Source organism: Musca autumnalis, unplaced genomic scaffold, assembly GCF_047663935.1.
Source record: "Musca autumnalis isolate F117 unplaced genomic scaffold, ASM4766393v1 scaffold_3, whole genome shotgun sequence".
Lineage (NCBI taxonomy): Eukaryota > Metazoa > Arthropoda > Insecta > Diptera > Muscidae > Musca > Musca autumnalis.
The window spans coordinates 231,448,827-231,475,924 of NW_027411866.1; the positions used below are offsets into that span (position 1 = coordinate 231,448,827).

The 27,098-nt window shown below is 31.0% G+C and overlaps 2 protein-coding genes across 10 annotated transcripts in view; both read left to right on the forward strand.

The window, feature by feature from the left end:
- LOC141399110 (uncharacterized) overlaps positions 1-27,098 on the forward strand; it is a 434,325-nt gene that overhangs the window by 307,579 nt on the left and 99,648 nt on the right. The gene's annotated exons all lie outside the window — the stretch shown is intronic.
- The window catches only part of Nrg (Neuroglian), a 294,047-nt gene that overhangs the window by 147,550 nt on the left and 119,399 nt on the right, over positions 1-27,098 (forward strand). For all 9 annotated transcript variants that reach the window (XR_012411769.1, XR_012411767.1, XR_012411768.1 and 6 more), the window contains one exon: positions 9,634-9,763. Coding sequence is in view for 6 of the 9 variants with exons in the window: in XM_073977181.1 (XP_073833282.1) it covers positions 9,634-9,763 (130 nt within the window). In the remaining 3 variants the exon portion in view is untranslated. The remainder of the gene's footprint in view (positions 1-9,633; positions 9,764-27,098) is intronic.

Here is a 27,098-nt window from a genome sequence, read left to right on the forward strand (position 1 = left end):
TTTTCCAATTTAAATTCCAATTTATTTTCACACACATGTTTTTTTGTAAAGAAATTTGTTTTCTTTTGCATTTTTTTAATTTTTTGAAGGGAAGTCACAGCTCTGCCCATCCAACGGATGGACAGACATTCGAATACAAATTCATTTGTTATTGCTTGTGATTTGTTTTGTTTTCGTTTTCTTTCTTCCTCCACTCGAAGGCAATCTGTCAAATACAAAGTTGCGAAATTTGTTGTTTTCCGATGGATTCTGAGGGCGATTGTGGAATGTTGAGTTGAAGAGCAGCAGCATCAGAATTTCAATGGGAAGTTGAGATGGCAAGATATGTATTCTTTTTGCAGTGGTGTAGAAGCGATGCTATGGTATATCATGGGATTTAGTTTATCGTTGTGAAAAGAAGAAATATGTACCCAACCACCAATACACATTTAGATGGGAAATTAATTCCAAATGAAATTGAAAGTAAATCAAATGGAGATTGATAAAGCGAATTGATGAAATTCGAGTGTATTTCTGTAAAAGATGTGGCCAACAAATCCATCTGTCAATTGTGAGAAGTCAATTAGGAGATTTTTTATGTGTTGGCATATCTTCTTCTTCTTCTTCTGGAAGTAATATGGATAAAATCAATATGGATAAAATTATCTACATTGCTTAAAAAATTATACACATTCGTTGATAAAATTGTCCACATTTGTGGATAAAAACATCAATGGATAAAATTATCCACATTAGTTGATAAAATTATACACATTGGTGGATAAAATTATACATACTTGTGGATAAAATTATCCAAAATTTGCGGATAACATAATCCACGTTTGTGGATAAAATTATCCACATTAGTTAATAAAATGATCCATATTTGTGGATAAAATTATCCATATTGTTCGATAGAATTATCCACATTAGCGTAAAATTATCCATATTTGCCAATAAAATTATACATATTTGTGGATACAATTATCCACATTGGTGGACAAAATTATTGGTGTATAAAATTATCCACAATTATGAACAAAAATATTCGCATTGATGGATAAATTTATCCACATTGACTGATCAAATTATCCACACTTGTGGATACAATTTTAACCCTATTGTTTAAAATTGTCCACATTTGTTGATTACATTATCCGCATTTGTGTATAAAATTATCCACATTGCTGACTACAAAAAATTAAAAAATAAAATTATCCAAACTAGTGGATAAAATTATCCATACTTGTCTGTAAAATTATTCACGTTGGTGGATAAATTTATCCACATTGGTGGTAAAAATTATCCATATTTGTTTATAAAATTATCCACATTGGTGGATAAAATTATCTACATTTATGGATAATAAAATTATCAAATTTTTGTAGATAATAAAATTGTCCACGATTTGTGGATAATAAAACCATCCATATTCTGTGGATAAAATTATCCACAAATGTGGATAATAAAATTATCCACGTTTTGTGGATAATAAAATTATCCACGTTTTGTGGATAATAAAATTATCCACGTTTTGTGGATAATAAAATTATCCACGTTTTGTGGATAATAAAATTATCCACGTTTTGTGGATAATAAAATTATCCACGTTTTGTGGATAATAAAATTATCCACGTTTTGTGGATAATAAAATTATCCACGTTTTGTGGATAATAAAATTATCCACGTTTTGTGGATAAAACAATTATCCACGTTTGGTTTATAATAAAATCATCCACGTATGTGGATAATAAAATTATTCAATTTTTGTGGATAATAAAATTATTCAAATTTTGTGGATAATAAAATTATCCACGTTTTGTGGATAATAAAATTATCCACGTTTTGTGGATAATAAAATTATCCACGTGTTAAAATTATCCACGTGTTGTGGATAATAAAATTATCCACGTTTTGTGGATAATAAAATTTTCCACGTTTCGTGGATAATAAAATTATCCAATTTTTGTGGATAATAAAATTATCCACGTTTTGTGGATAATAAAATTTGTGGATAATAAAATTATCCACTTTTTGTGGATAATAAAATTATCCACGTTTTGTGGATAATAAAATTATCCACGTGTTGTGGATAATAAAATTATCCACGTGTTGTGGATAATAAAATTATCCACGTTTTGTGGATAATAAAATTTTCCACGTTTCGTGGATAATAAAATTATCCAATTTTTGTGGATAATAAAATTATCCACGTTTTGTGGATAATAAAATTTGTGGATAATAAAATTATCCACTTTTTGTGGATAATAAAATTATCCACGTTTTGTGGATAATAAAATTATCCACGTTTTGTGGATAATAAAATTATCCACGTTTTGTGGATAATAAAATTTTCCACGCTTTTTGGATAATAAAATTATCCACGTTTTGTTGATAATAAAATTATCCACGTTTTGTGGATAATAAAATTATCCACGTTTTGTGGATAATAAAATTATCCACGTTTTGTGATAATAAAATAATAAAATAAAATTATCCACTTTTTGTGGATAATAAAATCCACTTTTAGTGGATAATAAAATTATCCTCGTTTTGTGGATAATAAAATTATCCACGTTTTGTGGATAATAAAATTATCCACGTTTTGTGGATAATAAAATTATCCACGTTTTGTTGATAATAAAATTATCCACGTTTTGTGGATAATAAAATTATCCACGTTTTGTGGATAATAAAATTATCCACGTTTTGTGGATAATAAAATTTTCCACGCTTTGTGGATAATAAAATTTCCAATTATCCTAGTTGGATAAAAATATTTATCCAAGTTATGTGAATAAAAATATTTATCCACGTTTTGTGGATAAAAAAAATATCCACGTTTTGTGAATAATAAAATTATCCACGTTTTGTGGATAATTAAATTATCCATTTTTTTTGTGGATAAAACTATCCATATTTGTGGATAAAATTGTATACATTTATGGATAGTAAAATTATCCACGTTTTGTGGATAGTAAAATTCTTCACGTTTTGCTGATAATAAAATTATCCACGTTTTGTGGATAATAAAATTATCCACGTTTTGTGGATACTAAAAATTATCCACGTTTTGTGGATAATAAAATTATCCACGTTTTGTGGATAATCAAAATATTTCACGTTTTGTGGCTAATAAAATTCTCCACGCCTTGTGGATAATAAATATTTGCTCGTTTTGATAAAAATATTTATCCACGTTTTGCGGATAAAAATATTTATCCTCGTTTTGTGTATAAAAATATTTATCCGGGTTTTGTGGATAATAAAATTATCCACGTTTTGTGGATAATAAAATTATCCACGTTTTGTGGATACTAAAAATTATCCACGTTTTGTGGATAATAAAATTATCCACGTTTTGTGGATAATCAAAATATTTCACGTTTTGTGGCTAATAAAATTTTCCACGCCTTGTGGATAATAAATATATCCTCGTTTTGATAAAAATATTTATCCACGTTTTGTAGATAAAAATATTTATCCACGTTTTATGGATAAAGATATTTACCCACGTTTTGTGGATAAAATTATTTATCCACGTCTTGTGGATAAAAATATCTATTAATGTTTTGTGGATAATAAAATTATCCACATAACAAAATTATGCCCATTGACTGATTGCTAAATTAATCAAATATGTGGATAATAATATCCACTTTGTTGAAGCGTAAAACTATACGATAAAAAATCCAAGGTTTTTGGATACATTTATTTTTGTTCTCCAATTTCTACTTCGTTCTTTTTTCCTCAGTTCTTTTATTTCTATTTCACTATTATAGTCTCCATTACTCATGAATCCTTTATAGGAAAGCAGTTAGAATTGATGACTTAATCCGCCACGTGCCATCACGTGTTAGGAAAACGATATCATGAAGTGACATCAGAAAAGAAAAAGAGGGGAAAAAGGGGCATACTAATGGTATTAAAAATCTTAAAAGATTACGTCATCATTTGAAGAAAAAAAATATATCACAAAAAACTCACAAGAGAGATTAAAGGATTTCAAGGATAAAAGTCTGTTAGAAGGAAACATTTTTCCTTTTCCAACTAAAAGTAATTAAATTATATACGAAGAGAGAAGAATGGAAGAGAGAAGTAAAAACTGAGTGGCACAAAACTTTTGTAACATGTCGTCGTCTTGTTTGACAACAAAACATTTACTGCTGCTGTTCTGTTTCGAAGTTTCTTTCGAAAGGATAAACTTCAAATGCTGTTGGCTTTGTAAATGTTTAATTTTTTTATTAACCTTAGTTGGTAGGATAGTTTGGAAGAAGTAAAACAACGACCAACAATAACAACAACCATGTTCATGTGGGAATTTTGTAAATAAATAAATTAGTTTGTTGCACAAAAGTCAAATATGTTTCTTTGTGGCATAAACAATTTTATCAGCTAAACCCTTCGGTAGTGGGAGGTTAGTTAAGACACATTTAAATTATTTAACCAACAATAACACCAACAACACCATGTTAGCTTGTGCATGGAAAAGTCAGGCGCATGGGAAATTCGTCAAAACTCTTAAACAATGTTTGAGAAAATACAAAATGCAAGTCAATTGAAACTGAAATGAAAGTCGCTAGCAAATCATCAATTATGCATTTAAGTTTTCACTTTGTTGTTATTGTGTCTGGGAACATGTTAAAAAAAAAACAATATCGCTTTACTGGAGAAAGGCATGCGGACACACGATTTCTGAGAAAGTTATTTAAGAGCTTAATATCAAAGTCCCGCAAACTAAAATTCAGGGTCTTGAACTTTTATAAAAATGCCTTGGTAATAAAGCCCACAGGAATTAAAGGAGAAAGAAGGAACACAGTTAAAGCAAAAACTTAAAACATAGTAAAGTACCGAAACTTGGAGTGAAAAGTGCCTCATAAAATTGGGCTTTCATAACACTGGACACACTTCATAAACCAGCACTAGTTATAATTCATTGCTGTGTAGTTTCATATCCCCACTTCTATCTCCCTTTTTAATTTCTGGAATATTTTTGACGACCCATTTATAAAAATGGGAAACGTATAAATCTCACATAAGTATTTTATTCATAAATTTATTTCAACCGCATTAACCGGCTTGATGAAACAGACCACTGTAGTCCACTGTAAATATTAATTTTACAACAAGCATCTCCTCAAAAAAAAAACGCAACTCCCCCACTCCTCAATCATTTAAATGTCTATCAATTCATTTTCATATTCTGTTCACAAGAAAACTCCTACTCCCACAAACACACACACACACACTTACATGGTACTACATCTTGCCAACGAATATAACAGCCATAGTCCGGCATTAAACTAATTTCCTAAAGTGCATCATAACAATTTAAACAATTTACAATAATAACAACAACCATAAAAATAATAAACAACAATGGACATGTTCAAATAGAAACAACAACAACACAGCAACTGGACATGGTAGTCGTCTGTCTGGTGGTCACTTGTATTAAAACTCCTAAACATTCAATTCTTTCACTGGATTGCTCAAGGCTAGAAAATCTGATTATTACACAGACTGGAACAGAGTGATGGCAGAGATGGGAATTTTGAATGTAAGTACAAAAAAGAACAAAGAACAGAATATAAGAAGGCGATGTTATACAAGAGGCCGTGAAGTTCTTTTTAAGGAATTTTTTATCCACGAATGTGGATATTTTTACTATCCACCAATATGGATAAAAATATTTATCCACTAATGTGGATATTTTTATTATTCAAAAAAAATATTTTTATCCACAAAACGTGGATAAATATTTGTATCCACCAATGTGGATAAATTTATTATCTACAAAACGGGGATAACTTTTTTATCCACAAAAATGGATAATTTTATTATCCACCAAAGTGAATAATTTTATTATCCACGAATGAGGATAATTTTATTATTCACAAAACGTGCATAAATATTGTTATCCACAAAACGTGAATAATTTTATTATCCACAAAACGTGGATAATTTTATTATCCACCAATGTGGATAAATATATTATCCACAAATGTGGATAAATTTATTATCCACAAATGTGGATAAATTTATTATCCACAAAACGGGGATATTTTATTCACCAATGTGGATAAATTTTTTATCCACAAAAAGTGGATAATTTTATTGTCTACTAAATAAGGATAATTTTATTATTCACAAAACGTGCATAAATATTTTTATCCACAAAACGTGGATAAATATTTTTTCCACAAAACGCGGATAAATATTTTTGTACACAAAACGTGGATAATTTTTTTATCCACAAAACGTGGATAATTTTATTATCCACGAAACGTGGATTATTTTATTATCCACAAAACGTGGTTAAATATTGTTATCCACAAAACGTGGATAAATATTTTTATCCACAAAACGTAGATAAATATTTTTATACAACTAGGATAATTGGAAATTTTATTATCCACAAAACGTGAAAAATTTTATTATCCACAAAACGAGGATAGTTTTATTATCCATAAATGTCTACAATTTTATCCACAAATGTGGATAATTTTATTCACAAAATATAAATAGTTTTATCCACAAAACGTGGATAATTTTATTATCCACAAAACGTGGATAATTTTATTATCCACAAAACGTGGATAATTTTATTATCCATAAATGTATACAATTTTATCCACAAATGTGGATAATTTTATCCACAAATGTGGATAATTTCATCCACAAAATATAGATAGTTTTATGCACGAATATTGGATAATAAAATTATCCACGTTTTGTGGATAATAAAACGTGGATAATTTTATTATCCACAAAACGAGGATAGTTTTATTATCCATAAATGTTTACAATTTTATCCACAAATGTGGATAATTTTATTCACAAAATATAGTTTTATCCACACAACGTGGATAATTTTATTATCCATAAATGTATACAATTTTATCCACAAATGTGGATAATTTTATCCACAAAATATAGATAGTTATATCCACGAATATTGGATAATTTTATTATCCACAAAACGTGGATTATTTTATAATCCACAAAACGTGGATAATTTTATTATCCACAAACGTCTATAATATTATTATCCAAAAAACGTGGATAAGTTTAATATCCACAAAACGTGAATAATTTTATTATCCACAAAAAGTGGATAAATTTTATTATCCACAAAACGTTGATAAATGTTATTATCCACAAAACGTGGATAATTTTATTATCCACAAAACGTGGATAATGTTGTTACCCACAAAACGGGGATATTTTTATTATCCACAAAACGTGAATAGTTTTATTATCCATCAATGTGGATATTTTTTTATCCACCAATGTGAATAATTTTTTATCCACCAATTTGGATAATTTTATTATCCACAAAATGTGGATAATTTTATTATCCACAAACGTCTATAATATTATTATCCAAAAAACGTGGATAAGTTTAATATCCACAAAACGTGAATAATTTTATTATCCACAAAAAGTGGATAAATTTTATTATCCAAAAAACGTTGATAAATGTTATTATCCACAAAACGTGGATAATTTTATTATCCACAAAACGTGGATAATGTTGTTACCCACAAAACGGGGATATTTTTATTATCCACAAAACGTGAATAGTTTTATTATCCATCAATGTGGATATTTTTTTATCCACCAATGTGAATAATTTTTTATCCACCAATTTGGATAATTTTATTATCCACAAAACATGAATAATTACATTATCCACAAAACGTGGATAATTTTTTTTATTCACAAAACGTGGATAAATATTTTTTTCCACAAAACGTGGATAAATATTTTTTTCCACAAAACGTGGACAAATATTTTTATCCAAAAACCTGGATAAATATTTCTATCCACAAAACCTGGATAAATATGTTTATCCATAAAACGTGGATAAATATGTTTATCCATAAAACGTGGATAAATATTTGTATCCACAAAACGTGGGTAAATATTTTTATCCACAAAACGTGGATAAATATGTTTATCCACAAAACGTGAATAAATATTTTTATCCACAAAACGTGGATAAACATTTTTTTCCACAAAACGTGGACAAATATTTTTATCAAAAACCTGGATAAATATTTTTATCCATAAAACGTGGATAAATATTTTTATCCACAAAACGTGAATAAATATTTGTATCCACAACACCTGCATAAATATTTTTATCCAAAAACCTGGATAAATATTTCTATCCATAAAACCAAAACGTCAATCTCTATCCAAAACGTAAATAAATATTTTTATCCACAAAACCTGGATAAACATTTTTATCCACAAAACCTGGATAAATATTTTTATCCACAAAACCTGGATAAATATTTCTATCCACAAAACCTGGATAAATATTTTTATCCATAAAACGTGGATAAATATTTTTATCCACAAAACGTGTATAAATATTTGTATCCACAAAACGTGGATAATTTTATTATCCACACAACGTGGATAAATTTTATTAACCGCAAAACATGGATATTATTATCCACAAAACGTTGATAAATATTCTTATCCACAAAACGTGGATAATTTTATTATCCACAAAACGTGGATAATTTTATAATCCACAAAACGTGGAAAATATTAATATCCGAAAAACGTGGATAATTTTATTATCCACAAAACGTCTATAATATTATTATCCACTAAACGTGGATAATTCGATTATCCACTAAACGTGGATAATTCGATTATCCACTAAACGTGGATAATTTGATTATCCACAAAATGTGGATAATTTTATAATCCACAAAACTTGGATAAATATTTTTATCTACAAAACTTGGATAATTTTATTATGCACAAAACGTGGATACTTTTATTATCCAAAAAACGTGGATAAATATTCTTATCCACAAAACGTGGATAAATATTTTTATCCACAAAACGTGGATAAATATTTTTATCCACAAAACGTGGATAATATTATTATCCACAAAACGTGGATAAATATTATTATCCACAAAACGTGGATAAATATTTTTATCCACAAAACGTGGATAATTTTATTATACACAAAACGTGGATAATTTTATTATCCACAAAACGTGGATAATTTTATTAATCAAAATATGTGGAGAATTTTATTATACACAAAACGTGGATAATTTTATTATCCACAAAACGTGGATAATTTTATTAATCAAAATATGTGGAGAATTTTATTATACAAGAAACTGGGATAATTTTTTTGTATAATATTCCACATAATCCACATTTATTTTTAAATTTCATTATCCACAAAAATTTGATAATTTTGTTATTTAACAATGTGTATAAATATTTTTATCCACGATACGTGGATAAATATTTTTATCCGCAAAATTTTATTATGCACAAAACGTGGATAAATATTTTTATCCATAAAACGTGGATAAGTATTTTTATCCACATTTTGTGGATAATAAATTTTTCCATGTTTTGTGGATAATGAAACATTCACATTCTGTGGATAAAAATTATTCACATTTTGTGGATAACGTTTTCCACTATCGTGAATAAAATTATCTTCTATTGTGAATAAAGTTATCCAGTATTCTGAATAAAATTATACAAAATTGTGGCTCGAATTATCCGTTTTTGGGAATAAATTATATTTTTAAGTAACAATTCCTTTTTTTATTGTTTCCATTCTTCTAATCTTTTTTTTTTTTTGCTTGTTTTTCTTTTCAGTCAATTCACCTCCCCGCATTATCAAACAACCACCCACAGATGAATTGCTCTTCAAAGTGGCCCAGGCAACAAAGGAAAGTGACAAGCCGTTTATAATCGAATGTGAAGCTGAAGGAACACCGGATCCAACGTAAGTACAAAAAAAAAAAAAACTAAAAGTGGGACAAGAAATCTCCCCGAAAATTAAAAATAACAAAGAATTTTCCATTTTTAAAATCCAATTAATATTCCCTAAGACATAATAAGGAAATTGAAGATGAAGAGGAAGAAGATGAGACATTTCATTTGACCCAAAGACGGCAAATCATGATTTCAAACATTAGAGAGGGTGGAGGAGAAGTTGGCTGCGGAAAGTTGCTGCTTTTTTTCAAACTTTCTAAAACAGAAAAAAAACGAAGAAGAAATGGCGACATCAAATTAATTTGGGTTAAAAAGCTTGACAGCCAACATTTAGTTCAGCCAAGAAACACAAAAAAAAACACTTTCAAGACCCCAGAAACATAATGTGTGAACATTCATTGTACCATTGTGCTGCACTCGGTTGTTGTCGTCTGCCTGTTTGTTCGGTTGGGTGTTTGCATTGAAGGTGTGATGCATGCAGCAGCAGCACTGCTTGAAATGAGGTGCCGATAATGGCGCTTTAAATTTTTAGTGTGCCCCATTCACACTCTTTCACTCAGTCGCTTACACTCTCACTGATTATTTTTAGTATTATTATAATGAGGAAAGTATTTGTTATTGTTGGAAATTTTTTCGTGTTGTCTTTATTTTTATTTTTTATATTGGGAAAATTGATTTAGGGGTTTTAATAGATTTGTATTATTGGATGAGTTTGAAATGATTTAAAACACAAAAATGGGGTTAGGAATGTCGCCCATTTTTAAAGTGGATGCGAGACAGAGTGAATAATATTAACCCAGATATGCCCATTGCTTGATCGTGATCATTTTAAAAGTATTTTTATATTATTTTAGAAGCAAATGTGAAATAATAACAGTATGTTTATATGTTTTTTACAAATTTTTTGATTTTGAGGCCACTTTTGGACACAGGGTTTTATGTTATAACTGGGAGTTATGGGACACAAAACATTTGACATATAGTCCAAAGACACCTTTTCGGCATCTAGTTAACGTTTTTTCGTAGTAGGCTCCACATCGTGTATGTTTTCGTTATAAAATTACCCAATAATTAATCGGTCATAACGCAAATCATTGTAAAAACTAAGCGATAGGTGGCAACTTCGATGAACTAGCCCTCAAAACTCAAAAATAGTAGTTCAAAATAATGGAATCACATAATATCCCAAGAGCTACAGATGTGTACTGAGTATATCACCAAAATAAACGGTACTTTGATAAACATAACATATCAAATTAGCAAGAATTTTGTGTGTCCTATATATAGGACGTTAGGCATATCTGGGTTAAAAATATTTGTTTATGTCTATTGGTGGATGAAAAAATATTTTTTCAAAAATCTACGTTTGTCTATTCTTCTTTTTCTTTTGGCGGATGAAAAAATCCACGTTTGTCTATTGGCGGATGTAATAATGCTTTGTTTTTAAAAAATCCACGTTTGTCTATTGGCGGATGTAATAATGCTTTGTTTTTAAAAAATCCACGTTTGTCTATTGGCGGATGTAATAATGCTTTGTTTTTAAAAAATCCACGTTTGTCTATTGGCGGATGTAATAATGCTTTGTTTTTAAAAAAATCCACGTTTGTCTATTGGTGGCTGAAAAAAATATGTTTTTAATAAATCCATGTTTTGTTTTTGGATGAAAAAAAATATTTTTAAAAAATCCACGTTTTGTTTTTGGATGAAAAAAAATATTTTTAAAAAATCCACGTTTTGTTTTTGGATGAAAAAAAATATTTTTAAAAAATCCACGATTTGTTTTTGGATGAAAAAAAATATTTTTAAAAAATCCACGTTTTGTTTTTGGATGAAAAAAATATTTTTAAAAAATCCACGTTTTGTTTTTGGATGAAAAAAATATTTTTAAAAAATCCACGTTTTGTTTTTGGATGAAAAAAATATTTTTAAAAAATCCACGTTTTGTTATTGGATGAAAAAAATATTTTTAAAAAATCCACGTTTTGTTTTTGGATGAAAAAAATATTTTTAAAAAATCCACGTTTTGTTTTTGGATGAAAAAAAATATTTTAAAAAAATCCACTTTTTGTTTTTGGATGAAAAAAAATATTTTTAAAAAATCCACGTTTTGTTTTTGGATGAAAAAAATATTTTTAAAAAATCCACGATTTGTTTTTGGATGAAAAAAAATATTTTTAAAAAATCCACGTTTTGTTTTTGGATGAAAAAAATATTTTTAAAAAATCCACGTTTTGTTTTTGGATGAAAAAAAATATTTTTAAAAAATCCACGTTTTGTTTTTGGATGAAAAAAATATTTTTAAAAAATCCACGTTTTGTTTTTGGATGAAAAAAATATTTTTAAAAAATCCACGTTTTGTTTTTGGATGAAAAAAATATTTTTAAAAAATCCACGATTTGTTTTTGGATGAAAAAAAATATTTTTAAAAAATCCACGTTTTGTTTTTGGATGAAAAATATATTTTTAAAAAATCCACGTTTTGTTTTTGGATGAAAAAAAATATTTTTAAAAAATCCACGTTTTGTTTTTGGATGAAAAAAATATTTTTAAAAAATCCACGTTTTGTTTTTGGATGAAAAAAATATTTTTAAAAAATCCACGTTTTGTTTTTGGATGAAAAAAATATTTTTAAAAAATCCACGTTTTGTTTTTGGATGAAAAAAATATTTTTAAAAAATCCAAGTTTTGTTTTTGGATGAAAAAAATATTTTTAAAAAATCCACGTTTTGTTTTTGGATGAAAAAAATATCTTTAAAAAATCCACGTTTTGTTTTTGGATGAAAAAAATATTTTTAAAAAAATCCACGTTTTGTTTTTGGATGAAAAAAATATTTTTAAAAAATCCACGTTTTGTTTTTGGATGAAAAAAAAATATTTTTAAAAAATCCACGTTTTGTTTTTGGATGAAAAAAAAATATTTTTAAAAAATCCACGTTTTGTTTTTGAATGAAAAAAATATTTTTAAAAAATCCACGTTCTGTTTTTGGATGAAAAAAATATTTTTAAAGAATCCACGTTTTGTTTTTGGATGAAAAAAGTGTTTTTAAAAAATCCACGTTTTGTTTTTGGATAAAAAAAAATATTTTTAAAAAATCCACCTTTTGTTTTTGGATGAAAAAAGTGTTTTTAAAAAATCCACGTTTTGTTTTTGGATAAAAAAAAATATTTTTAAAAAATCCACCTTTTGTTTTTGGATGAAAAAAATATTTTTAAAAAATCCATGTTTTGTTTGTGGATGAAAAAAAATATTTTTAAAAAATCCACGTTTTGTTTTTGGATGAAAAAAATATTTTTAAAAAATCCACGTTTTGTTTTTGGATGAAAAAAATATTTTTAAAAAATCCACGTTTTGTTTTTGGATGAACAAAATATTTTAAAAAAATCCACGTTTTGTTTTTGGATGAAAAAAATATTTTTAAAAAAATCCACGTTTTGTTTTTGGATGAAAAAAATATTTTTAAACAAATCCACGTTTGTCTTTTGGTGGATGAAAAAATATTTTTAAAAAATCCACGTTTTGTTTTTGGATGAAAAAAATATTTTTAAAAAATCCACGTTTTGTTTTTGGATGAAAAAAATATTTTTAAAAAATCCACGTTTTGTTTTTGGATGAAAAAAATATTTTTAAAAAATCCACGTTTTGTTTTTGGATGAAAAAAATATTTTTAAAAAATCCACGTTTTGTTTTTGGATGAAAAAAATATTTTTAAACAAATCCACGTTTGTCTTTTGGTGGATGAAAAAATATTTTTAAAAAAATCCACGTTTTGTTGTTGGATGAAAAACATATTTTTAAAAAATCCACGTTTTGTTTTTGGATGAAAAAAATATTTTTAAAAAATCCACGTTTTCACTGTGCACCAAAATGGAGGTGAAAGTCTAGGGCACGGAAAATTCCTCTTGGGGGCGCATGGCCTTGGTGAGTATATTAAGAACCCCGAAGGACAGATCCGCCGTGAGTCAAACTTCCGCGTTATGGCGTGATGAAGTTTTTGCTAGAGACCCTGTAAGGCATCAGGAATTAGTGTTATATCTTTGTTCACTGTTGATTTAGCTTATTTTTGAGATGGCATGTCTTCAGTCAAATCGAATGAGCAATTCGACCTTCTAACTGGCTTCTTTCAGTGTCCTTTTCATCATTTATTTTAAGGGCCCCTATAAAAGTACCACAAGATGACGTTTTTCAGCTCCGAAATGTTCTGCAAAAATGTCGCTCAGAAAATTTTAGGTATGGCTCTCATTGACAACTAATCGATTTTGTCGCGTTTTCATAGTCATTTTTGACATTGCTCTAGACATGTCATCTGTTGGCTTACAGGGTCTCTAGCAAAAACTTCATCGCCGCATAACGCGGAAGTTTGACTCACGGCGGATTTGTCCTTCGGGGTTCTCAATATGCTCACTAAGGGCTTTCATCTCCAAAAGGAATCTCTGCCCCAAAATTTGAGTTCACAGTGTTATTGGTGGATGCAAAATTTTTTTTAAAAAATCCAGGCTGGCCTGTTGATGGATGCAAAAAAAAAAGTTAAATCCAATTTTATCATCTAAGTACAAATCAAATATGTATATGTAAGTAAGTCTACTGGAAGTTTCACTGCTATTTTTGCTTGACAATTTAATGTTCCTTGAAACATAATATGACGTAATCCGCCAACTCCACACCAATTACCTGGGGCTTAGTAGAACTGTGTGTTAGCAATAAATTGAAGTCTTGTTTTTCATGAGTTCTGTCATAGAGAATGAATGGCGGCTAAAGCATTTTGTCACACACATAAAAGCTTGGCGGTTGTAAGCGTTTTAAGCAAAAAAAATCTTTAGAAACAATGACAACATTATTTTAACTTGTTTGACAAGTTTTTTTTATTTCGACCATTCACATTTTGTGGTACAACTTTGTATTTTATTACAACACACCAACCGGACTAACTGATTGATCATGACCATGAAATGACTTACAATAATATTTCGATTTAAAAAATTTCAAGATTTCTATTTCGTAGTCAATAACATTGAATAAGATTACAAGATTTTTAATATAATTTGGTGTGAAAATTTGTTTGGGGTGTGAATGAATGAACTTTTTTTACATACTATGTGCTAGGAAATGATAAACTATTTTATAGATTTTTTTTGTTTACAAAATTAGGCACAGAAAAAAAATCTCTTTAGATTTAATTGCTTCATTTTGTAGTAGATTTGAAGTACTCAAGTGGAGAGGGAGGTACTTGAAAAAAACATTGCCATAAATATTTCTACACATTTGTACTCGTAATATGTACTGGGCCTAAACTCTTGACAGTGGCAGCAGCGGCAGCAAAAAAGTGCCAGTGACGGACGGGTACGAGTAGTGTGAAACTGCTGCTACTACTGTTTTATATCCAAGTGTCTGTCTGTCTGCCTGGCTTGGTTGGTTGATTGGTATGCCGGGTCTTTCGAAATGCCACTTGTTAAAATTTTGTATGAAACAGCAGACATCTTTGAGAATTTAATATGAGCGAGCTAGTAGCAGCTACTGTTGTAATGTCTAACTCAAAATTGGGAGGAGTATAAGAGACATGGCTATTAAAAATATCCTTCAAATTCTTAGCATGAAATGAAATATTTATTATACATTTTTGCTAATGGCCACATAAGAGTAAAGGATGTTTTTCATCTCATAGGAGATGGAAACTTAAATTGTTGTTATGATATAAATCTCATATGTTTAAGAATTTTGGGTAAAGATGGGCAAATGTTATACAAATTCTCATGAAAGCCGTATTTGCCCTGTTTTCCCTTTACTTTCAAGTGCAAAGACTACGTTTTTTCTGAAAAAATGATCTAATTTTTACAACAAACGTATTAAATAGAATTCAAAACATTCAGACAAATGTTGGCGTCAAGTTTGATTTTTTTTTGCTTCTCGTGAGATTGAAAACTAATTTGTTTCTGTCTTTCCTATGTCTGTGAAAATTTCAAGCAAAACCGAAAAAAAATCTATCAACGACACTTATCTATGAAGTCATGAAATACTATTGACGCCTTGCCTGTGTGACTTGCAATGGGAAAACATAATAAAATTGTAAATTGTTTTATAGAACAGTATTTTCTTTAGATTTCATTTGTTTTAAAGAACTTTGTCATTGCATATAACACACGATGACACGAACGTACGGCAATATTCTTTGATGTATAGCAGATTTTCTATCTATAGGAAGCTTTGAGATTGGATTGAATTTTGGGGGCAGAGGAGCAAGTGGTCGAAAGCCCACTCCATAGCAAATCTGCTTATAGAAAAGTGACAGTTTTTCTCACCTGCCAAAACCTACCAATAAAAATAATTTTTAATCCAACAATTTTTTACAAAAAATATTTCTTCATCAATCAACGGACCAAGGTGGATTTTTTAAACAATATTTAAAAAAATATTTTTTAACTCAGCAAAGTGGATTTAAAAAAAAAAATATTTTTTTTCCCCAACGTGTAAACAAATACTTCTTAATTCAGCAACATGGATTTTTGTTAAAAAAATTATTCATTAACGTTGTTTTCTAAAAAAATCTACTAATTCAACAACGTGGATTAAAAGAAGGAATTCACCAACGTGGAATTTTTCTAAAAAATATTTTCTAGTTCATCAACGTGGATTTTCTAGAAACTTCTACTAATTCACCAAGGTGAATTTTTCTACAAAATATTTTCTAGTTCACCAACGTGCATTGTTTAAAAAAAGTATTAATTCACCAACTTGGATTAAGAAAAATATTCGTCAACTTGAATTTTTTGAAATAAAAATTTTAACTAACTTGGAATTTTTAAAATCCAAAAAAAAATGTTGACCTTGACTAAAAAATATATTTTAAAAAATATATATTTTTTAATTCACCACCGTTAATTTTTTTAAAAACATATCTTAATTTACCATCGTGGGTTTTTCTAATTCCCCAACTTAGATTAAAAAATAAATATATTTTTTTATTTGTCAACATAGGTATAGGTCAATTATAATTGACCTTGTAGGTCAGTAGTCATTGATCTTATGGGTAATTAATCGTTGACTTTAGAGGTCAATAGTCAATGACTTTTTTACTAAGTTTATTCAATTTATTCATAAATATTTGTGTACATATGACTTAATAGGTCAATAGACATTGAAACTGTTGATCAATAGTTGTTGACGTTGCAGGTCAACAGTCATTGACCTCAAAGAACAACAGTCATTGAGCTTAAACGGCAACCGAAAATAAAAGTCAATAGTCATTGACCCCACATGTCAATAGTTATTGACTTTATAGATAAACATTGGTTGTCAATCGTCACCAACGTATTCATTTTAATCAACAGTTATTGACTTTATAGGTCAATTGTCACTGATCTTTCAGCACAATAGTCATTGACGTTCCTCATTGACAACGAAGGACAACCACATTTACTTTAAAGTTCAATTGACCAATGAAGATCTTATATGTCACTAGTTATTGACCTTATAGGTCAATAGTCATTGACCTTATGGGTCAATAGTCATTGACCTTATGGGTCAATAGTCATTGACATTATAGGTCAATAGTCATTGACCTTATAGGTCAATAGTCATTGACATTATAGGTCAATAGTCATTGACCTTATAGGCCAATAGTCATTGGTATTATAGGTCAATAGACATTGACCTTATATGTCAATAGTCATTGACCTTATAGGTCAATAGTCATTGACATTATAGGTCAATAGTCATTGACCTTATAGGTCAATAGTCATTGACATTATAGGTCAATAGTCATTGAGCTTATAGGTCAATAGTCATTGACCATATAGGTCAATAGTCATTGAGCTTATAGGTCAATAGTCATTGACCATATAGGTCAATAGTCATTGACCTTATAGGTCAATAGTCATTGACCTTATATGTCAATAGTCATTGACCTTATAGGTCAATAGTCATTGACATTATAGGTCAATAGTCATTGACATTATAGGTCAATAGTCATTAACCTTATAGGTCAATAGTCATTGACCTTATAGGTCAATAGTCATTGACCTAATAGGTCAATAGTCATTGACCTTATAGGTCAGTAGTCATTGACCTTATAGGTCAATAGTCATTGACCTTATAGGTCAGTAGTCATTGACCTTATAGGTCAATAGTCATTGACCTTATAGGTCAATAGTCATTGACCTTATAGGTCAGTAGTCATTGACCTTATAGGTCAATAGTCATTGACCTTATAGGTCAATAGTCATTGACCTTATAGGTCAGTAGTCATTGACCTTATAGGTCAATAGTCATTGACCTTATAGGTCAGTAGTCTTTGACCTTCTGGCCAATAGTCATTGACCTTATAGGTCAATTGTCATTGGCTTTATAGATCAATACTCATTGACCTTATAGGTCAATTGTCATTGGCTTTATAGATCAATACTCATTGATCTTATAGGTCAATAGCCGTTGACCTTATAGATCAATAGCCGATTACCTAATAGATCAATAGTCATTGACCTTATAGATCAATACTTATTGACCTTATAGGTCATTCGTCAGATTGATCAATAGTCATTAACCTTAGAGGTCAATAGTCATTGACCTTAGAGGTCAATAGTCATTGACCTTAGAGGTCAATAGTCATTGACCTTAGAGGTCAATAGTCATTGACCTTAGAGGTCAATAGTCAATGACCTTAAAAGTCAATAGTAATTGACCTTATAGGTCAATCGTCATTGACCTTATAGGTCAATCGTCATTGACCTTATAGGTCAATAGTCATTGACCCTATAGGTCAATAGTCATTGATCTTATAGGTCAACATCTTATAGGTCATTGATCTCATGGGTCAATAGTCATTAACCTTGTAGGTCCATAGTCATTGACCTTATAGGTCCATAGTCATTGACCTTATAGGTCAATAGTCATTGACCTTATAGGTCAATAGTCATTGACCCTATAGGTCAATAGTCATGGCTTTATAGATTAATACTCATTGATCTTATAGGTCAACAGCCGTTGACCTTATAGATAAATAGTCATTGACCTTGGAGGTCAATAGTCATTGACCTTATATATCAATAGTCATTGATCTTATAGGTCAATAGTCATTGACCCTATAGGTCAATAGTCATTGACCTTATAGTCCAATAGTTATTGACCTTATAGTCCAATGGTTATTGACCATATAGTCCAATAGTTATTGACCTTATAGGTCAATAGTCGTTGACCTTATAGGTCAATAGTCATTGACCTTATAGTTGAATAGTCGTTGACCTTATAGACCAATAGTCATTGAGCTTATAAGTCAATCGTCATTGACCTTAAAGGTCAATTGTCATTGCCCTTATAGGTCAATAGTCATCGATTTATAGGTCCATAGTCGTTGACCATGTAGGTCAGTAGTCATTGACCATATAGGTCAATAGTCATTGACCTTAGAGGTCAATAGTCATTGACCTTAGAGGTCAATAGTCATTGACCTTAGAGGTCAATAGTCATTGACCTTAAAAGTCAATAGTAATTGACCTTATAGTTCAATAGTTATTGACCTTATAGGTCAATATCCATTGACCTTATTGTTCAATAGTCATTGGCCTTATAGATCAATCGTCATTGACCTTATAGGTCAATTGTCATTGCCCTTATAGGTCAATAGACATTGACCTTATAGGTCAATAGTCATCGATTTATAGGTCCATAGTCGTTGACCATGTAGGTCAATAGTCATTGACCATATAGGTCAATAGTCATTGACCTTATAGGTCAATAGTCATTGACCTTATAGGTCAATAATTATTAACCTTATAGGTCAATAGTCATTGACCTTATAGGTCAATAATTATTAAGAAATTGCTTCAAGGGACCGGCAGCTTATACGAATTGTCGAAGATTACGAATTATCGAGGTGCGAATTAGGGCGAATCTACTTCATTATTCCTTAATAATTTCGTATTTCAAACCTGTAAACCGAGTCTAAGAAGCAAAATGTTCCTACTAAAATAAATTCGCAAAATATTTTTATGCAAACTTGGCCCGAAGTGAGGGTGTGAGTCTTGCTGCACACCCACCTTTGTACATGCCGTCATGTGCAAAGCTGCTTCTGTTGCAAGTTACAAACTGCCACTTTGTGTTGTGCAACCACGACATCACAATTGCAATTTTACTTCATGCACTGTAAGTTTGTTGCATGAGAACGCCAAACCGGATTGTGATTTCCCAATTCTAAAGCATTCCTAACAATTGTGTCTGTGGACAAAAATGTCCAACGGCATTTTTTTGGTAACTGGCTGGGTAATCAACTGCAATAGAGGATTTGAAAAGGATTTCAATGTTGCGTTATGTCAAAGGCAAAAATGTTTTCCTCCACCCTCTCATGTAGGTGGATAAACCGATTGTTAGTACCGAGTCATTAAGTTAAAGTGCTTTAAATGCGAAGATTTGTCGGGCAAATTCATGATCAATGTGGCTAACAGGGGAAAATATTATTATGTTTTCTGAAATATTAAATTTAGAGAACATTTATACGGAGCATAAATGCTCCAAGACATACATATGAAATATGTTAAAACGATTATGTCGAATGACCAACGATTTGACGTATTTTAGTGAAGGTGTTTTTGGAGCTTAGCAGAATAATGAAATGAGATTTTTTTGCGACACGCTTTAAAAACAAAGAGGTAGAAAAGTGCTATGAATTTTGTTGAACATTTGATCTTATAAAGCATAAATAAATGTCTCAATTTCAAATATTTATTAATTTGTGATATGAAAATATCGCACAACTCCCTTACACATTAGTATATTAAATACCATTTCCCAATCTCATCTATCCCATCCCATCTTAAAAGCTTCTCTGTGATTGCTGAAATTTAATATTTTCCTGCAATTATCTTGGCCATATGCAGAGCTGCTGCCCACACGCTGCTCACACACAATCACTTCTTTACTATTTCCGTTTCCTGTTTCCATTTAGAGGAATATTACTTTGACTCAAATGACCTCTTTGTCAGAGAGAGAGAGAAAGTGGGGGTCATTTATTTATATATTTTTTTTTTGCTTCCATTATTTATTCAATGATACTTGATTCTCCGTTCATACATCTTCTATATATTTTGTTAATATTTTTTCCTCATAATATGACGAATCAGAAGAATATCGCAACGAAAGCAACGTGAAGACTAATGTCATAATTGTAACATGACGTTGCTGCCGAAGATAATGATGATGACAACTTTTGTAAATCACAATTCGTGTTTTTGGTGCCAGTCATTCATTACTCAATGCCAAAACCTTATAATGGACCATTAGAGATTAGTTTATATAAAACTAAACAAATATCTAAGTATGTCCAGACATCAAGCTTTTATTGACATGTTTAAAGATTTATTAGGAGTCTTAGGAAATATAAAATATACAACTCCCAGCACCAAGAACTTAAATGGGACCTCATTGCCAATATAATTTTGTAAAAAAGGCCACTGAATAGGGATTTACAAAAAAAAATAATTTTCTCAACAAGTCTATAGATCATGGTAATGTAGTAAGGTCAAACGTCCTAAATGATATGCGTACATAACCCTGGCCTCATTTTGAAGATTTTACAAAAAAACCCCGGTTGAAGATATCATTGTGTCACATCTTGTTTTATAGGTAATTTAGATTAAGCTTCCCAACAACATCAACGATTTTGTAGTAATCGGTTCAGTAGCACCGAGTCTAACCTAGTTTTTGTACTCAGATCTTCCTCTAAGCAGAATAAAAAAGCTTTTCTTTGGAAAAAAGTAAAAAAAAAGTCATTAGTATTGAACTTAGCCATTAAGTTAACAAGGGTACACGTTGCAACTATCAAAAATCATTAAAATAATGGCTTTAGACCTCAAATATGTTTTGGTCGAAATCCTGACTAGGTCTAAAATATGCAAGTCGTAATATTTTGTCCAAAGTTAGTTCGAATATAGACCTAAAAAAGTTTTAAAAAATCGCTAAAATGATGTGCACGACAACATGCGAAGGGCACAACTGACTTGGTCCAAACTGCATAGTTGGTCCAAACGAGGCATATACGAGGTTCGAATTACGACTATTTCGGTCCACTCTTTTGGTTGCCTCCCAAATAAAACGAAAGTCATATCTCCTTAAATAAAAACAACCAACGGCTACCATCTGAAATGAATGAAGGGAGGGAGTGCTCTAGTTCTGTCAATCAATTTAGTACCTAGCCACAAAACATCATACATTTTGACTTAAGTACAGGTTGAGACCTGTGTTGGCGGATATGATATAAAGTGTTTCGTGTTAATCTTGTAGTTGTTGTTTTTTTAAGAATATATTTTGTCTTTGGGGGCCTAAGCAAAAATTGTTCACATAGGTCAATGCTTTGGTATAATCACCCATATAACGACTGAAGTAGACATTATGTTGGTGTTTTCTCAGGAGATATCGCCATAAGTCGAGGCTTGATGAAGACCGGCGAAGTTATTGATATGCAGAGGAAACACGACGATGACACTTAACAAACCTCAAAAATGAGTGTAATCACTTACAAATCAATCTGTAAACCAAATTTTGCCGCTGAAAATTTTGAAATATAAAATAAACCAAAGTTTACACCGACTGCAAAGTATCGGCACAATACCTGCTTGCTGTGTTGTCTATATTCATGGAATTGTTGTTGTTTGTCTTGGGACAAAAATTAATTTAGGTTCTAAAACTACTCTTCAGTGTTATAACCCCTACATGTCAATAGACCTGCATCGGAACTTGTACAACACCATATTTATTGGCAATGTTCAGATTTGTTTGGAAAGTACACAAAAAATACTTTGTGTATTCGGAGCTTCTAAAGTTGGTTTGTGTAGAATACGGGCAGACTTTGGTCAGACTTATCGGAAGACAAATTAACGATTTACTTATGAGATCTTATCGTTTGGTACTGCCACAGTCAGAAATATATGTTTATAGAAACATTTTAAATTCATTTGCTTAGTGTAGATGGAGGGTTCAGACTTTCGTCAGACTTGTCGGAAGACAATAAAACGATCTATTTATAAAATATATAGTCCCCTAATCATTTGGAACTCTCACACATTAAAACTGTCTGTAGGAACAATTTCATACTACAGGTGGAGCTTGTAAAACTTTGGTCAGGCTTGTCGGAAGGCAATAAAACTATTGTTTTATGAAATATAGTCCTCGAATTGTTTGGAACTGTCAAGGTTAAAAATATCTTTAGGAAAATTTTGTAAGTTCACTTCTTTAGTAAAGTGGAGCTTAAAAGACTTATCGGAAAGTAATTAAACAATTTCTTTGTGAAATCTTGTCCACCAATCCGTTGGAACTATCATAGTCAAAAACATATATTTATTGAACAATTGTAAATTCACTTCCTGAGTGCTGATGGAACCTCTAAAAATATGTTTTATAAGCTTCAGAATACGTTCAGACTTTAGACAGACTTGTCGGAAGCCAATTAAACGATTTCTTTATGAAATATAGTTCCCCAATCACCTGAAACTCTCACAGTTAAAACTGGGTTGTGAAAACATGTTTTATAAGTTGCAGAATACGTTATGACCTTGGTCAGACATATCGGAAGGCAATTGAACGAGGTATTTATTCGATCTAGAATATTTGAAACTGTCACCGCAAAAATTGTAAATTCACTCCTTGAATGTTGATGGAACTTGTTTAAAATATATTTCGTTAGCTGCGGAATACGTTCAAACTTAAATCAGACTAGTCGGAACATAAATGATTTATTTATGAAACATTTTGGAATTGTCACAGTTTATGAAGTATCTTTATAATTGTTCCACAAACATCCCAAATGGGACAAGGGAGACTTCTCTCATATCAATGAGTGCACGCCGATTCATATTGGCTCAATAATATGGGACCTACTTTTTATTGCCGAGTCCGAACGGCGTGTCTTACGACACCACTTGTAGAGAAGTTTTTTCATGGCTTAAATACTCGGGAAATGTCGCCAGCATTACTGAGGGGGGAATTATGCCACCGTTGAAAATTTGATGTTGCTTGGCCTGGGATTCGAACCGCAGACCTTCTGAGTGCAAGGCGGACGTGCTAACCATTGCACCACGGTGGCCCCCTATTGAGTATCTTTAGGGGAAAAAATACTGGTAGATTCACTTCCCTAGTCTAGGTGGAACTTGTACAAATTTTTTTTATTAGCTTCAGAATACGTCCAGACTTTGGTTAGAATTTTCGGAAGACAATTAAACGATTTATTTACGACGGGGAGGTACCGGAAGGAGTGGACCTATAAGCACCACCTTCGAATTTCATCTAATATTCGAAAAAATATAATAATATCCAAAGTGTGTAGGAACGCAGTATTCGGTTCGAGCTCCCCAGTAACTACATATGGTGCCATAGGGGGTTTTTACAACTTTCGGGCTGTTTTCTCAAGAAGTATGGACTTCCCTCTGAAAAACCTTTATTGTCGTAATTGAGGCAGCGAATGCAAGTTGCTTCAACAAAAATCAAAGTGATTTGAGAGCAGGTCTTAAAGTGAATTTATCCAAAATTTTGTGTAGGAGTTACCCGAAGGAGTGGACAAATATAGTCCATATTCGATATAGATATATTAGGGTGTGTAAAGTATGGACCACATCAAGGGTTATCGTGCGCATAATTTTCCGAACATTTTTGAGATTTTGTGGGGAAGGTACCTGAAGGAGTGGACCGATATGGCTTATCTTCGAACTTAAACTAAGTTTGCACAAAATATTACGAAGGCCACTTTTTGGACCGAGTCGGTACATTCTTTCAAGAGTTATCTTGCTCTCCAACCACTACACACGGTGTCATAGGGGTTTTTGTACCGTTCAGGCTATTTTCTAAGGAAGTATGGATTTACCCCTGATGAAACTTATAGCTTCGTAGGGGGGCAGTGAATACAAGTTGCTACAACAAAAATCAAAGCGATTCGAGAGCAGGTCCTAAACTGAACTTTTCCTTTTTTCTGTGGGAGGTACCCGAAGGAATGGACCGATTGAGTCTATATTGGAACCTCATCTAAGGCTGTTAGAAATTTCACAATGTGCAAAGTATGCACCAAATCGGTCACTCCTATCCAGAGTAATCGTGCGCACAATTTTTCCGAGCATTTTTGAGCTTTTGTGGCGGAGGTACGGGAATATTACGAAAGCCAAATTTTGGACCGAATCGGTTGATCCGTTTGAGAGTTATCGTGCGCTCCAGCCAGACAGACGGATGGACATGGCTAAATCAACTCTAAATTGTCTGAAACACATTTCGTACAAACATACTTGGGGTCTAAAACCATTATTTCGATGAGGCACATTTTGCCCGTATGAAAGTGTATATACCCCCGTTAGCATAAATGCTGAGGGTATAATGAACAAGTAAAAAAGTATCAGTCGGCTTTGCCGGATGGAATCATTTGTCCGGATGGAATCATTTGTCCATTCCATCCGGTACTTCCCACACAAAATTTCGAATAAGTTCACTTTAAGACCTGATATCGAATCACTTTGATTTTTGTTGATGCAACTTGCATTCGCTGCCATATTTGAACCTGATTTATATCTGGTAGATATATTAGGATTTGTAAAGTATAGACCAATTCGGCCACTCCCTTCAAGAGTTACTGTACGAACAATTTTTCCCAACATTTTTGAACTTTTGTGGGGGAGGTACCTGAAGGAATGGACCGATATGGCTTTTCTTCAAACTTAAACTATTTTTGGACAAAATATTACTAAGGCCAAATTTTGGACCGAATCGACAGATCCGTTCGGGAGTTATCTTGCGCTCCAACCACCTCACACGGTGTCATAGGAAGTATGGACTTGCCCCTGATGACACTTGTACCGTCGTATGGAGGGCAGTGAATACAAGTTGCAAAAAAAAATCAAAGCGATTCGAGAGATGCCCCTAAAGTGAACTTTTCCGAAAATTTGTGTGGGAGGTACCCGATAGAGTGGACCGATTTAGTCCATATTGAAACCTTATTAAAGTCTGGTACATGTTTCACGATGGGCAAAGTATGGACCAAATCGGCTACTTCCTTCAAGAGTTATCGTGCGCACAAATTTTCCGAACATTTGCGAACTTTTGTGGGGGAGGTACCGGAAGGAGTGGAATGCTGAGGGTATAAAAACTGTTAATCATATGAGGGCGAGTATTTGGGATATTATCAATAATATACGAATGGGAGTAAGTAATGAAACCAAACCCCCAGAAACGCTTGGTTTTTGGATCCGTCATTACAGCCAAATCTGCAATGTTGTCCCATTTTCCGAAAAACCTTTTCTTGAATAGGATCGTTATTTTTGAACGTAGAAATTTGAAATTATGCAAGAGCATGTATTTTAGTCTTATGTATTATATTCATTAATTTACTAATTTTGATTTATTTGGAGATACGCCTTCGTGCATTTATGGTGACGAGATAAAGGCCGAAAAAAATTCTTACCTCATGAAATAATACCTCAAAATTACAAAAAAAAAAAAAAAAAAAAAAAAACTCCCAAAAAATAGACGAAAGTCTCAATTTTTAGCTGTAGGTCAGCCTTTTACAGAAACTGTGTTATAATCGTGAATTAATTACGATTATCCGATCTCGGACAGTGTCTAAAAAATCCTTGAAAAAGAGAAACCCTTAATTAAAAATATATTTCTTTTCATAATGTGACAGCCTGACGATTCACACAGAAAAAAGGCCTCTATAACATATGTCCCAAAAATATTTTGCAGCAAACATATATTTGTTTGCAAGCAGTGCCAAACATAACATATGCTTGGGTCCTGCAAACATAACATAAAAAAATGTTGGTATCCAAACATATAAAATTGATATATGTTACAAAATGTTGCAAACATATATTTGTTTGGATCCAAACATATTTCTAACATATATTTTTCTGCGTGTACATATGTATGTGTTGGCAAAGCCAACTGTTTTTTTTCTTTTGCCAAATAGTTTGTGTTTCGTTCAACTTAATTTTGATTATAATTTGTTTTTTTTTTATTTTTATATAATTCCTTTAAATTAATTACTTTATTTCCCTTTCTTTCTTTTTAGGTAAGTTTCACAAAAATTATATTAAAGTTCAAAGTTCGTAAGTAAAAAATCAAAAATGTTTATATTAAGAATAGAAGGGAACTACACTCCTGGAAACAACAATTTTAGCGGCATTTCTTTGATTAATATTTTTAACATTTTTTACCTCCTTACAAAAAAATATACCACAGATTTTCTAAATGAATACCAAGCGATTCTTAGCCTTTTATTTCACTATCTCCACCTCTGACTGAATTCCTGAATTTCAATATAAATGGTTAAGCCTAACTTCTACACAATGTTGCTGATTATAATTTATTGAATTTGTTGTTGTCTTTT